At 36.6% G+C, this 13,354-nt stretch overlaps 2 protein-coding genes across 2 annotated transcripts; both read left to right on the forward strand.

The window, feature by feature from the left end:
• Positions 1-115: 115 nt before the first annotated feature.
• LOC103995946 (zinc finger protein 1) lies at positions 116-5,135 on the forward strand. The gene is made up of 3 exons (XM_065122748.1): positions 116-213; positions 1,853-1,927; positions 4,300-5,135. The coding sequence occupies exon 3, from the start codon at positions 4,326-4,328 to the stop codon at positions 5,043-5,045; it is 720 nt and encodes a 239-aa protein (XP_064978820.1). The 5' UTR covers positions 116-213; positions 1,853-1,927; positions 4,300-4,325; the 3' UTR covers positions 5,046-5,135.
• Positions 5,136-8,210: 3,075 nt separating this feature from the next.
• LOC135620099 (uncharacterized protein C57A10.07-like) lies at positions 8,211-13,354 on the forward strand. The gene is made up of 3 exons (XM_065122751.1): positions 8,211-9,328; positions 10,688-10,812; positions 12,825-13,354. The coding sequence occupies exons 1-3, from the start codon at positions 8,731-8,733 to the stop codon at positions 13,143-13,145; spliced, it is 1,044 nt and encodes a 347-aa protein (XP_064978823.1). The 5' UTR covers positions 8,211-8,730; the 3' UTR covers positions 13,146-13,354.

Below are 13,354 nucleotides of genomic sequence, written 5' to 3' on the forward strand. Positions count from 1 at the left end.
GAGAAATTATTGATGTTCTAATCTTATGGAAGTGACAGAAATGATAGGTTGAACTGTGATGGGAACTGAAATAACAGAATAATAAAGTTTAATTTGATATATTTGGTTTATGTACTAGGACATCAGAGTCAGAATGGTTGCACAGTTGGTTTATGGCTCTTCAATGATCAAAATCAGGATTAACTGTGATTTAGGATTGCAATCAAGATTAAGGTTGGCTAATTTTCTCTTTTTTTTAATCTTTTATGTTCTTGCTAGTTGAGTAAATCTGAAATTGTTTATTGGTTTTTAAAGGATGTTATTTTAGTTTTAAATTTGAGTGCATGTTATTGTACATTGGAAAATCTCAAGGAAATGAGGGTGAAATTACCTTGATCCCAGTATTGTGAATCACTGATTCCCCTCATTATTTGACACCTTTTGTTTTAAAGAAAAGGATGTATTAATTTAATAGCAAAAGCATACAAACTTGTCGGAGGCAAATTCTCTCTCCAGAAAACTTGGGAATTGTGAAGTTATGTCACGCGCCTCGTTAAGCAATCAAATTTTGAGCTGCCATTTACAAATATATAATCTTTTGGTTGATATTAAAATTTGGTACCAGGTTAGTTTGCACTGGACATTACTCTAGAAAACAGATGGATCATTCTTATAATAATCTGGGATTATGATCTTTAGTACCTTTTTTCCGAAAATTTTCTCTTATTAAATTGACAAAATGTTTCTCTTTAACTTCTTTTATATTTTATGTTGCAGTATTAGATAGTCATGTAAAGCAGACTGTTAATTCTAGTGATCTTTTTTTTTTGTGAATAGATTGTTAATTTTAGTCACTTGTTGACAAACCTATAAATGTCTTCTATGACTTGAAAATTTAGAAATTCTCTATTATTGAGTGGTTGTATATTTGTCTATGAGGTGAACATGACCAATTTCTTCTTTCCATAGAAGTATCCAAAGCTGCCACAAAACAATCAAGTGTATTTGTTGACACATTAATCTTTGTTCTCTTATTTAATACACTATGCATGCTAATATTATCTGCTAAGGTCTTTTAGTTTTCTTTCCCTGTTGTGTAGAGTCGCTACTGCATTTTGCAATTTCTTTATATTTTCTCTATCACCCTTTTCATTTCTAATTGTGCATATGATTAATTAGTGCGCAAATATTCTCATTTTCCTCGTAAAAAGAGAAAAAAAAAGGCTGCTAAAAATGAAAAGGGAAAGAAATAAAAATGAGAGTTCATCAAGATTATAATAGTCAAATGGTAAAATAAGTGATGCCCAGTGGAACATGATAAGATAAAAAATGTTCAATTATTAGCTAGTTTAAAGTAAGTGATAAAAAAATTCGACATGTAGGAAGGCTCAAGTATTTTTTTTTTCCTAAAGAGATCTAAGCAACTGTTAACTTTGAAGTACTCAATGTTTTTTTCACGTTATATGTTATCTCCTGGCCATCATTTATATTTGCAAGTGCCATAGTAAATATTCATGTGTGTGTTTGTGTGTTTCATGATACGTTCAAATGGATGGAATTTTAACATCCCACATGAGAATCATGTGTTGCATCATCCTAGTACGTGTCATCAGCGTCATTGAAATCTTATCCATGGTTTACGGAACAGTTTTGGATGAACTATTCGACTTTGCATACTGGTGATACTTGCTCTATTTTCCACTTTCTCAAGCTCTGTGAGTAGCTGTCATGCATGTTCTTTTTGTATGCTGGGTAAAGTATGTATTCCTTTTACCATCAAATATAACAGCTGCATACTAGCAAGATTTTTAGCACCTCCTCCACTTGCCATGTTCTTTTCCGTTCCTAAGAGCGCAGCTGGTACCCTTTGCAGGAGAATAGGAGAACCTGCCAAGTGAAGACATCTTACTTGACGACTCTCGTTCTTCAGCAAAATCTGTATGCACAGGTTTGGTATCTCACTTGTCGTCTTCATACTAAATTTTCTCTACTCTATGATGATCAGAGAGAGAGAAAGAGTTGTGTGGTGATCCAACTGGGTCCATTGATCTCGAGTGTGCTTTGATGGATCTGAAAGAAGTCCTGTCCGTGATCTCATTCCAAAGTCAATCTCTTTTACTTTCACCAGATGATGACATGAGGATCCCAACAAAGACCTGACAGCCCAGGTGGAATGGACAATCCACCTGACAGAGTCCATCTTGCAGGATCTTGGCATTTGAAAGCCTGACCGAAAGTACTGAGAGCAGATTTAGATCTCTGCTGTTGGGTCTTTCTTTTTAGGTGGGGCATCCAGGAAAAGAGTGCTTTGGTGGACCTCAGCATGTCATCACAATTGAATAGAAATGCTTATCATAAAGTGAAAAAGGAAGTCTCAAATACATAGGCTACCATTAAACTTGCAAGTGCAGGACAACTCTTGATTCAGATAAAAGCTTTCCCCCATCTATTTGTCGGCCACTTTGTTGGTGTTGCATTGCCTTCCTCAATTGGCTCCCTTTGTCATACTAGCTTGCCCTAGGTTAATGATAGTTGCTGCAATATACATGTATTTAACCTAATTATGCTCCATTACATTGGTGACACGTCTCACACCTACTGAGTGAGATCTTAGGAGATCCTATTGAGACTGTGCCACACAAATCTCTCATGAAAGGCACATTGTCCATAAGTTAATGTCTGATTTTTCCATTATTTAACGATTACGATCACTGTAGAAGCTGTTCTATTGATGTGATGGGATCTACACTTTTGAGCCATATTGATTTGTGTGAGTGAGCATATCACAGAGAAAGTTTTTTAGAATGATTTGGGAACAGATGCATTACTATTAAATTAAGTCATGCGATTTTGTCTTTACAGAATTAAAAATCAATTGTCCAGCATCTTCTTATCAGTAGTTTCGTAAAAACCACAATATCATGATATGTAGTGAGGATTTTGGTGTGCCTCCACAGAAGACAAATAAACAACAAGTATATTATTATCACAATAAGTTCTTGTTGTCAAACAAATTTCTGATGTGGTTGATGAAAAAAACTAGATAAAATAAATCTCATAGAACCACAAATTTAGGGTACTAAACTTTCCTTTTGAGCTTTGGCTACTGGGAAGTAGTGGTCAATAGATGGTACTTGGGAGTTGTCCAATCCTAATCGGTTGGCTGGTTTGGATGAGAAGTGGTACTCGTCAAAGAGGAAGCAAATGGATTGATGGGTCAAACTTGAGTTAGGGTGCTGCTGCATAACTTATCCTTGAAAGAACAAAGAACTAGCTTGCTGTTTTGGACTAACACACTTCTGTCAATGCACATAATGTTCTAGAAAAGCAAACAGTAGTGGAGAACATACTCGATAGGATAAAATATGATGATGATGATGATGATGTTGCAACGGTACAAGATAGGCATAGTTAATCTGTATGGTTTAAGAGCAATCCACTGACTTGGTCCATGCATTTCTTTTTCTCACTTGTGATGCACTTACAGCAATAAAATCTCAAAAACAACACCAAAGATGCATCGTCTCAGATACATTGTCTCCTTCCTCATCTGGAGATACAGAAAAGGCAAGTTTTAGGAATGACTTATTTGCAGACTATGAGAAGAAGTGAAGCAGATAGGATACTTAAAGCTTAAAGCTGTCAGTTTCTTAATTACCCTCTCTCTCTCTCTCCCTCTCTCGCTATCCTTTGCATCGGAACTATATATATATATATATATATATATATATATATATATATATATATATATATATATATATATATATATATATATATATATATATATATATATATATATATATATGTATATATATATATATATATATGTATATATATATATATGTATATATATATATGTATATATATATATATACATATATATATATACATATAAATATATATACATATATATATACATATACATATATATATACATATACATATATATATACATATACATATATATATACATATACATATACATATATATACATATACATATATATATATATACATATATATATATATACATATATATATATATATATACATATACATACATATATACATATACATACATATATACATATACATACATATATACATATACATACATATATACATATACATACATATATACATATACATACATATATATATATATACATACATATATATATATATATACATACATATATATATATATATACATACATATATATATATATACATATATATATATATATATATCGATGAAGCTTTCATCCTAGTGAGATATCAGACTACATGCCATGCGTCTCATCCTACCACTTCATGCAGGTCACATCCCTTGTGAGAGCTCAAGCATGATGGAAGGAGAGGGGAAGAAGAGTGAAGAGAAGAAAGATGATGGAGGAGCAGCTCTACGACCGTCACAACATGAAGAACAAAAGGCCAAGGTGGTATTTTGTTCATCTTCTTCGTCGTCGTCGTTGTCTCCTACGCTTGAGCTCAACCTCATCGAGTCGCTGGTCTCAGTACCCTCGGAGCCACCACCGGCGGAGGCAACAACCGAGTTGGAGCCGCGGGTATTCCCCTGCAACTACTGCAGGCGGAGGTTCTACAGCTCGCAGGCGCTCGGCGGGCACCAGAACGCGCACAAGCGCGAGCGCACCCTGGCAAAGCGTGGGAGCCACGGCGCAGGCTTTGGCGAAGCCAACTGCGGATACGTACCGAGCATGGCTTCGTTGCCGCTCCGAGGGACGTACGCCGGCAGGCCGCTCGGCATACAGGCGCACTCGATGGTCCACAAGCCGCACAAAGTGACGTCACCGCCGCTGGCCGCTGCGATGTTCTACGGCCAACATGGCTGGTCGATTTCTCCGATAATTAGCCGTCGACCGGAGGTAGGACGCATCTCCACGGAGGTCATCCATGCCACAACAATACCTCCGCCGGTGCAGCTCAACGACCCCGCCGCCGCCGCCGCCGCCGCCGCTGCTGAAATGATTCAAGAGGTTGGTGGTAATCTTCTGACCAGTAGGCGAGAGAAGTTGCCTAAGCTTGACTTGTCCCTCAAGCTCTAGCGCTGTTGTCTCTCTCTCTGCCTCTCTCTGGGAATGGGAATGCTCCTAATTTTCAGTCAGCTTATGCAATCAATCTTATAGCTTTAATTAGTCCCCTTCTTTTGGATTCTGACTTGTTGATAGAAGATTTGAAGTTGAACTCACTGCTAATCTGGAGCTTGGAATCGAATAATAATATATCAAGCAAAAAATCGTAATATTGATGTTTTAACCTTATCACTTCAAATCTGGAGATCTAAATTATCAGTGTCTTATACATCTTTATTTGGTTTATCTTAATATCACAATCTTCAGGTCATGGACTATATGATCATATGAAGTGGTTGGCTCTGTGTTGCCTCTCCTCTTTTGACTTGCTTGCAAGCATTACCCCCATTGCTTTACGTGTAGACTGTTCTTTTGATCACTTCCTACATGTAAAAGAAGGCAAAAGCACAATTTAACAGAGCTATATCATCTCTTTCTCGAGTATTCGATCAATATACACTATCAAAATAGTTATAGCAACATGGAAATAAAATGTTTGTGCCTCAATTCCTTTATCTGCTGTCTCCCTGTCAGTGCTTCCACATGCAAAACCTCAAGTCCAATCTTTCACCCATAAATGAAATGTTCTTCAAAGTGTGTGAGGGCAGCAAATTTACCTACAGAAAGAACTGGTCCAATAGTCTCCATCAGCCAGTGAAGCCAAAAGCAATGTTTGAGTATTCTTAATGTCATTATTTCAGCAAAGGTGATGCAGCAAATACAGGACAAGATACATGTCAACCATCAAGATGAAACAAAGAAACGGGGGTCAGTGATGCATCTGGATGCTTCTTTTTCCTCGCTAGTGCTTTCACCAAATAATATGCTAATAGGATATCATGTAGATATGATTTCATGGGACATGTAATCAAAGTATGAGGGGGCCTATCAGCTGATCAGCATCCACCTGTGATGTGATCTCCACATTCTCAGTGACATAAATGGCCAACGTATGGATGCTAAAGTGCTTTGGATTCCACTTGAACAACTCAATCCAAAGAGAGAAAGTCTTCTGATGGAACACAAACAGGTGCTCTGTTTTCTTTTCTTAAAGCTTTTGGAGGTTTGATGGCATAGAAAAGGACATTGTGCAATGGTCATGATTAGGTTTAGGAACCAAAAATGAAGATTTGTATGATGTTAATATCTAAGAGATTAGATATGATGGGACCCAAGAGACTTCCATGGATAGAGTAATACCTACCAATGAGACTAGTTCAACAAAAAGTGGGTGTTTACTGAGTCTGAGATCCAGGTTTTATGGGTGCCAACTCAAACATGAAAGAAAGAAAGAAAGAGACCTGTTCAAATCATTCATTGAGGCCTTGACCACTCCTCTATGATTCCACATCACCTACTAAGAAGAAATGATATTAAAAAAAAGAAGAAAAAAAAACCTAGTTTTTCTAGAAAAAAATCTCATCATGAATGGTGTACCTTTAAATCCTTTTGCCAATCTTGAAACATATACTACCATGAAAGTGACATGCTCTAGAATTATGATAATAGTGGTGACATCATCTGATTGCAGTGGCATCCTTTCTCTATCTTTGTATTCCATGTTTGTGCTCAACATCTACAAATCAGAAAAGAAAGGGGAAGAGAATAAAGCTTTTATATAGGAAATTAATGTTAAGTTCCCAAGGTGGCCATGTTCTACCAACTAGCATCACTTTTGGGTCCTTCTTAATCATGAATTATTTACAGGTGCCACAGAAGCAAACAAATGGTGAGAATGTGGCATTTCTGTTCTGCATTTGTTGCACCTGGGACCTTGCAATTCTTTCCTTGCTTTGCAAGTCTTGATTCCATATGAATGTTCTTTGTTTTGCAAACATGTAGGATTTCTTTGTTTTACTGTCAGCATAACTAGGAGTGGTTTAAACTAGGAATGCTGGAGAACTTGTGCAAAAAAAATCATTCAGCCTAGAAGTAGGTTTGGTGCTCTTTATCAGTCTATTTCTTGTGTACATCAGCAGCAGCATTTAGGTTGTTTTGCCTGTATCCATACCATTATACAAAGAGTCATATACAGTTCATATGTAATTCTGCTATCAATTTCTTCAAACAACATTAGTAGTTTGACCTGTGTTTCCTTGGAGAACACAAATGATTAGTGACCTGTTGTTTGACTTTGGAAATTGGTTCATCTTATTCTTAAACTCAATATTATGATCTTCTTCCAGTAGAAAAGGCATCATAGAACTTCAATGACCAGAGGATCAGCATTGATATTTCTGATTCATCATTAGTTCTTGGCAGGTTTAGTTTGGTGAAAGCCTTCCATGACACTGTTCTTTCAAATTCTTCATCTATATATGTCATTTGATCTTGGGAAACACTTTAGTTTACTGATATGGAACTTTGTCAAGTTGTGTATGACTCCTGTTTTCATCTCAATCATTCCTCAACAGGGTGACATAGCACATCAAATCATGTTCTCTGCCACCATCTTTTGAAACATGATTCTGATGAACATTTAAACTTGGTCTGTGAAATCTGATAAACTTTCAGAAGAATTCCTATCACAATCTGCAAAAATGCTCAACAAAATGATGGCATGGCTTTGTAGTCAGTGACCCCACAAATGATGGATGGAAATTTTGATGAAAGAAAAAGTGAGAAAAATAAGATTAAAAAGAAAAGAATTAGGTGGAAAAGAAAACTTCAGCTTCTTTTTTGTTCTTCATTGTCAGTGATAAGATCTTGACACGAGCTACGAGCTATGAAACTAAAAGAAGAGTGTGCTGCTGTGAGTAGTTCATCAATCAATTAATTCCTTCTTTCTTCATCTTTTAGCACACTGCAGTGTCTCAAACACACACATATATAGGATTAAGCTCTCTATGATAAGATAATTTTAGTTTCTTTAGAAGTGATATAGAATCTTAAATAAGCACAGAGGAAAAAAAAACATGTTTGATGCTTTCTAAATAGTATTTAAATCAGATAAAAAATAATTATTATTTTTGATGTAGAACAAAATAATTATTCTGATACTAAAAAATGCTTGGTATGTGTTAGAGAAGTGTTTCGATACCTGCTCAATCGATACCCACTTCCATACACACCTCCATATGAGACCTGATCGACGTACGTGTCCGAGTATTAATGAGTGGAGCCCGGTGACGCATACGGGCTATCTTGCTCGTGGTTTACTGACAACAGCAACTGGGCAATGGATTCTCCCTTCGCTCGTTGCGAGGGGAATCTGTGACCCCAATTCCGATTTCCTCACCTTCTCCCGTCTCAATTGCATCGGATCAACCATTAAACCAGCGAAATTTGGTGTTTTTCTTTGATCCCTCTTCGACTTGGGCGCTGATTCACCCACTTTGGGTGGAATTTCCAGAGATTTCGGTCATAGAGGTCGTCTCAATCTCGGTGGCGTTTGTTCTTACAATCACTTCTATCATTTCGATGTCTCTAGAAGATAATTCAGTTTTCTGGTGTTTTTCCCTTTCGATTTGATTTGCTCGGGTTTTATGTCAAAGATCGTGAATCTCTTGATTTCTCTCAGAATTGTCTTAAATCTCAAATTTTAGTAGGAGATCTGCGTTTATGATCATTGAATGTTGGATGGATTGGCTATTGTCTAGATTCTGGCTGTCTTTAGAGGTTTTTTGATGCTTGGTCTATCGGTGGGTTTCATGCTAACATGAAAAACCAGTCATTTGGGTCAGGAAGCCCCAAATCCTATCATGGCTACCCCAGGGGTGACTTCGATTTGGAATCCGGAAGCTTTCGCAAGAGCTTCCGAAAGCCTAAGAACTCATCACGAATTGGTCCCATCAGGATGATGAATTCCATTGCCAACCGCATTCATTATTTTTACAAGCTTCATCCTGTTGCAGTCTTTCTTTCCTCCTTGGCCTTTGGTGTGGCCATTCTGATAGTGCTTTCGATGTACGAAAGCCGAATTAGAATGATGGGTTTCCGGAGGGACAGTGACTTGAGTTCGGGTTCTTATCCATTGGCAAATCTCCGTAATCTTGTGATGGTTGCTGGGCATTCAATCTATACGAGCACTAGCTGTGGGAAGATTGACAGTGAGGATTCGTGGTTTCTGGAACCGTATCAGAAGAACCCTGGGCAAGCAGCTACTTTCTTGGCACATATACAGGAGGGAGTGGAGAGTGCAGCTAAGGATGAGGGAGCACTGCTCTTGTTCAGCGGTGGGGAAACTCGGAAGGATGCTGGCCCTCGTAGTGAAGCACAGAGCTATTGGGCTGTTGCAGAATCCAAAGGATGGTTTGGTATACTACTCACTTGTGTCTTTGATACTACCAGTTGGCGTGCAGTTGTGTCTTCTGCTTACTATCTGTAAATGGACAAGTTTCTGTGCTTGATAAATTGGGGTAATATTCATTAGGTACAAAACTTTTTTGGGCAGACTCATTTATGTGTTTCTTTGTTCTGTCACCTTAACACCATATACATTTCAACTGCCAAAAAATCTGCCAGTACCAGTGTGCTAAATGACTTGAAACTGTTTTCACAATGTTAATGTAGTTCAATTTTATCCCCTCATTCATGCATATGCATGATTTCCAAGTGAAAAATGGATCTTTAGTGTGCAGTTTTAGATAAGAGTTGTCGAGGTAAGGTTGTACGCATTGATTTTCCTCCGACCCCTTATTGGCATGGTCCTTATTCACTGAGTTCGTCCAGCAAATTGTTCTGCAATTCCAAAATGTATAATGAATATATTTAGTAATCTTTGTCATGATGTATACTGCAGTATGATTAGCTTGGGAAAACTAGTTGCTGGTTAAGATTTAAGGCAAAAGGGTGAATCCACATGCTGATGTAATAATACTCTAGGTCCTCACAAAGATATAGTATAGGGATTTTGTCTCTTACTGTTCTGAAAGCCCATCTTTTACATGCCATCTATGTATATTTCTTTATTATTACAAGAGATAACATACTAAAGTAATTAAAGCTTCAATTTACTTGTTTGTTGATTAACCAGCTAGTTTGATGTTAAATTTAGATAAACTTTCAATGCTTAATTCATGTCTGAGAATCGTGGTTCCTTTTCATATTCATTCCAATTTGCCACTTTGTTCATGTTGTTCTATGTTCTATTCTTAGTGGTGGTTTTAGTTTTGTATATTTCTGTATGTTGATGAATATTTCCAGTTATTGTACTCAGCAGGAAATAATTTTATTTTTTTGGCATTTGTTTTATACCTCTTTTAGCAATCATATAGCTTGTGCTCCATATTAGACTGTCCTTTCATGGTGAAGGAAATTGTCTGTTTTGTTTTCTCTTCATAACTGAAGCAACACTTTATATAGTTTTTTGTGTTTTTTACATTCACTTTCCTGCTTCATCCATAAAATTGAAGCTTCAAACTCAGTTCCAAGAGTTGGACATTGGAATCCTGTTGGAAAAAGACAAACACAAATGTTCTCAAAGTTTTCCCATTTTAATGTCTGAGGTCTTATGATGTTTGATTACATAATTTCGACATGTATATAACCTCCATAAAAGAGGCCATAAAAACCATATGCTGTCTGGACACTTGCTGAATCCACCCTTGTATTCTGCATTGTTAAATCTTGAACTCTATTTTACTGAGAGGGTGCATCATTTCTTGTTTTAACAGGAAAGCAAGATACTATCAGGAGTAGAGCGCACACAGAGGAGCATGCAAGAGATAGCTTTGAGAACCTTCTTTTTAGTGTTTGTCGTTTTCACGAACTTACAGGCAGTTATCCTCAAAATATTACTGTGAGCTTCTATTGTTTTGCAATTATCATTAGGTTCATTTTGTGTGTGTTTGTGTGTCATGCACATACAGTTTGGATATTTTGTGTTTCCTTTTTCTCCACAGGTTTGATTGGGTTGGGAAGCGTGTCAGCTAACAACACATGTTTTGCTTTCTACTAATCTTTATACATTCTTTTAAAAGAGAGAAATCTGAACATAATAGTTGTCCTCTAGGGATGTTTGTTGTCACAGGGGCATGCATTTCTCTTATTATGACATGGCACAATTATGTGCAGTACCAGTTGGCATGCTTCTAGGCCGACTTGCACAAGCCATCAATTGGGCAAATGAAATATCTGCAGCACCTCTAACTTGGGATGTGATGACATGTGCTGATACCTTTCTTGCATGGGACATTTTGATTCAACTAATTCACACAACAATCCTTGCTTCAGGGTTTGTCTACAGCTCAACAATTACATGAGTTCCTGTTCATCTCTTGAGCTTTTAGTCATTTCTTTCGTTAGTTCTAGGTCACATTTACTAGTTTTACTTAATTGAATTTCACCCAATTCTTAGAGTAGCTATATAATCTTTAGATCTCTTTCTTAGCTCTTAGAAAAGAAGTTGCAGTTATTGTGCATTTACAATATTTTAAACTGGTACACAGCAAAGGAAATGAAAGCCAAATAGAGGATTCGCTTGGAAAGAAGCTTGACACTGAAATTTGTTGATTCATTATCAAGGTTTAAATGGACGTAAAAAATGTGTCACATGTATAAATGATATAGAAGATTATCTTAATGCATTGGAGTTCTTCATTCTAAGCTTAAGGTTTGCAAATTAATGATTATGCAAAAGCATTTGTTTCCATCAGGTGCCATTTAATGTTATATTTTCTTGCCTAAATTACTCTGAAATGGCAAGTACCTTATTGAGTAAATAGTCTAACTAAGAAACATGGATGCATCGAAGTACTCGGTATGTATGTTATGGATATATGTCAGATTCTTTCTAGGATATTGAGTTTTCTAGATACGTCTCAGATGCTTCAACAAAATATTTCTCTGTTAAGTAGCCACTAAATGATCTCATGCTTTTGGGATTGTGGATTTTTTTTGTGAGAAGTTGATTTCTTGAATGAAGAAATATTTTTAAGTTAGATGCTATGGATATATGGAAATATTTATATATATTTTTATGTTGTGTTGTTAAACTTCAAATTATGATTCATAAATGTAAACAATAATTATCATTGCCATAAGTCATTGTGATACTTGTGTTCTTGAATGACTTCATTACTGCTAGAATCTCTTTCTGAGGAACAGGCTTTCTGAGGAATAGGTGAGGATCCTAGTATTACTTATTATTAGAAAATGTAGTTATAGTAGCATTTCAATGGTTAGTGCATTGATGCACAAGTGATAGTGTCAAGTTTGAGTCCATGTGTGATCATTGTAGAAGACATTTAATGAAATTTCTTCTTAGTTTTTTTTATAAAAGATGATGTAGTTATATATATGTCCATATAAATATGTACCAAATGAATTAAATATTATTATCATATTGACTATTGATGACATATTGTATTGTATGGATATCCCAGATATGCTACATAGCTGCCCAATTATGAGATCTAAATGGTTTTTATTCATTTTCCATTAGTGTCAAGCTTGTTTAGTACTTTCTAATGTGAACATTTGTCTTACCAAACAAAGTTCATGGATCTAGGTGCTGATATGATATATCATTATCTGAAATCTTGAACTTGTAAACTAGTCTCCTTGCGCCAGTCTTGTTTCCATGGTCTTGAGCATTCACCGACCCTCACCTACTAACTCTTTTGAGTCTTATTGCACAGCTTTTGTAATCGGGTGCAACTTTTTAACCTTGTCCGATTGTACTATTCTACCTTATTTGATCAAGTTACCAATGTTTACCTTGCTTTTTTGTCCGGCTCACACCATGGTGTGTTGTTTTGTGTTCATCATGGATTACTAATGAACTCCATTTGTTTTAAATGCTGGTGTCAGGTTGTAAGCTATGACTTCAAGAAAGAAAGGTTCGCTCATTTGCACCGTTTAGCAATAGGATTCCCGGAAGAGAGGTTCTTCTACACCGGTACTCCTGCTGCTCCGGGCGCAAAGGAGGCAGCGGAGAAAGGTGAGGCCTTTGTCCGGGCCCAGTTTCAAGAAGACCCTTATGGATGTTTAGGTTCACTTCACAGGAAGAGACTAAAGAGAGATCCATTTCACCGGTTTATCCCTTATCCTAATGGCTGCCCTGAATTGAAAAGCTTATTCGACTACTGCGGTCCAGTTCCTTATCCCGGCACACTTCCTTGGATCCGGTAGTCTCAAGTTCAGATCGTGAAATCCAATCTATAGCCTGGAACATGTACAATGAAATATAATATCATCCTCTTTGGACTTTTCATGCATTACAAAGGTTTTGCAGCAAGTTTATTACCAAAAAGGAATGTCTCAGAATATTCAACTTTCTTGTAATATTACTGTATGAATATGTGCTCACTTATCGACAATGTCAAATTCAATGTTCTGCA

Source organism: Musa acuminata, chromosome BXJ2-8 (assembly GCF_036884655.1).
Source record: "Musa acuminata AAA Group cultivar baxijiao chromosome BXJ2-8, Cavendish_Baxijiao_AAA, whole genome shotgun sequence".
In the NCBI taxonomy this organism is placed as follows: domain Eukaryota; kingdom Viridiplantae; phylum Streptophyta; class Magnoliopsida; order Zingiberales; family Musaceae; genus Musa; species Musa acuminata.

Bases quoted from the DNA above. Each gene is read 5' to 3' on its own strand.
- LOC135620099 (XM_065122751.1), top strand. From the start codon at position 8,731: ATGAAAAACCAGTCATTTGGGTCAGGAAGCCCCAAATCCTATCATGGC. The intron at 9,329-10,687 runs GTATACTACTCA...TTGTTTTAACAG, and splicing joins AGAATCCAAAGGATGGTTTG to GAAAGCAAGATACTATCAGG. The intron at 10,813-12,824 runs GTGAGCTTCTAT...TGCTGGTGTCAG, and splicing joins GTTATCCTCAAAATATTACT to GTTGTAAGCTATGACTTCAA.
- LOC103995946 (XM_065122748.1), top strand. From the start codon at position 4,326: ATGATGGAAGGAGAGGGGAAGAAGAGTGAAGAGAAGAAAGATGATGGA.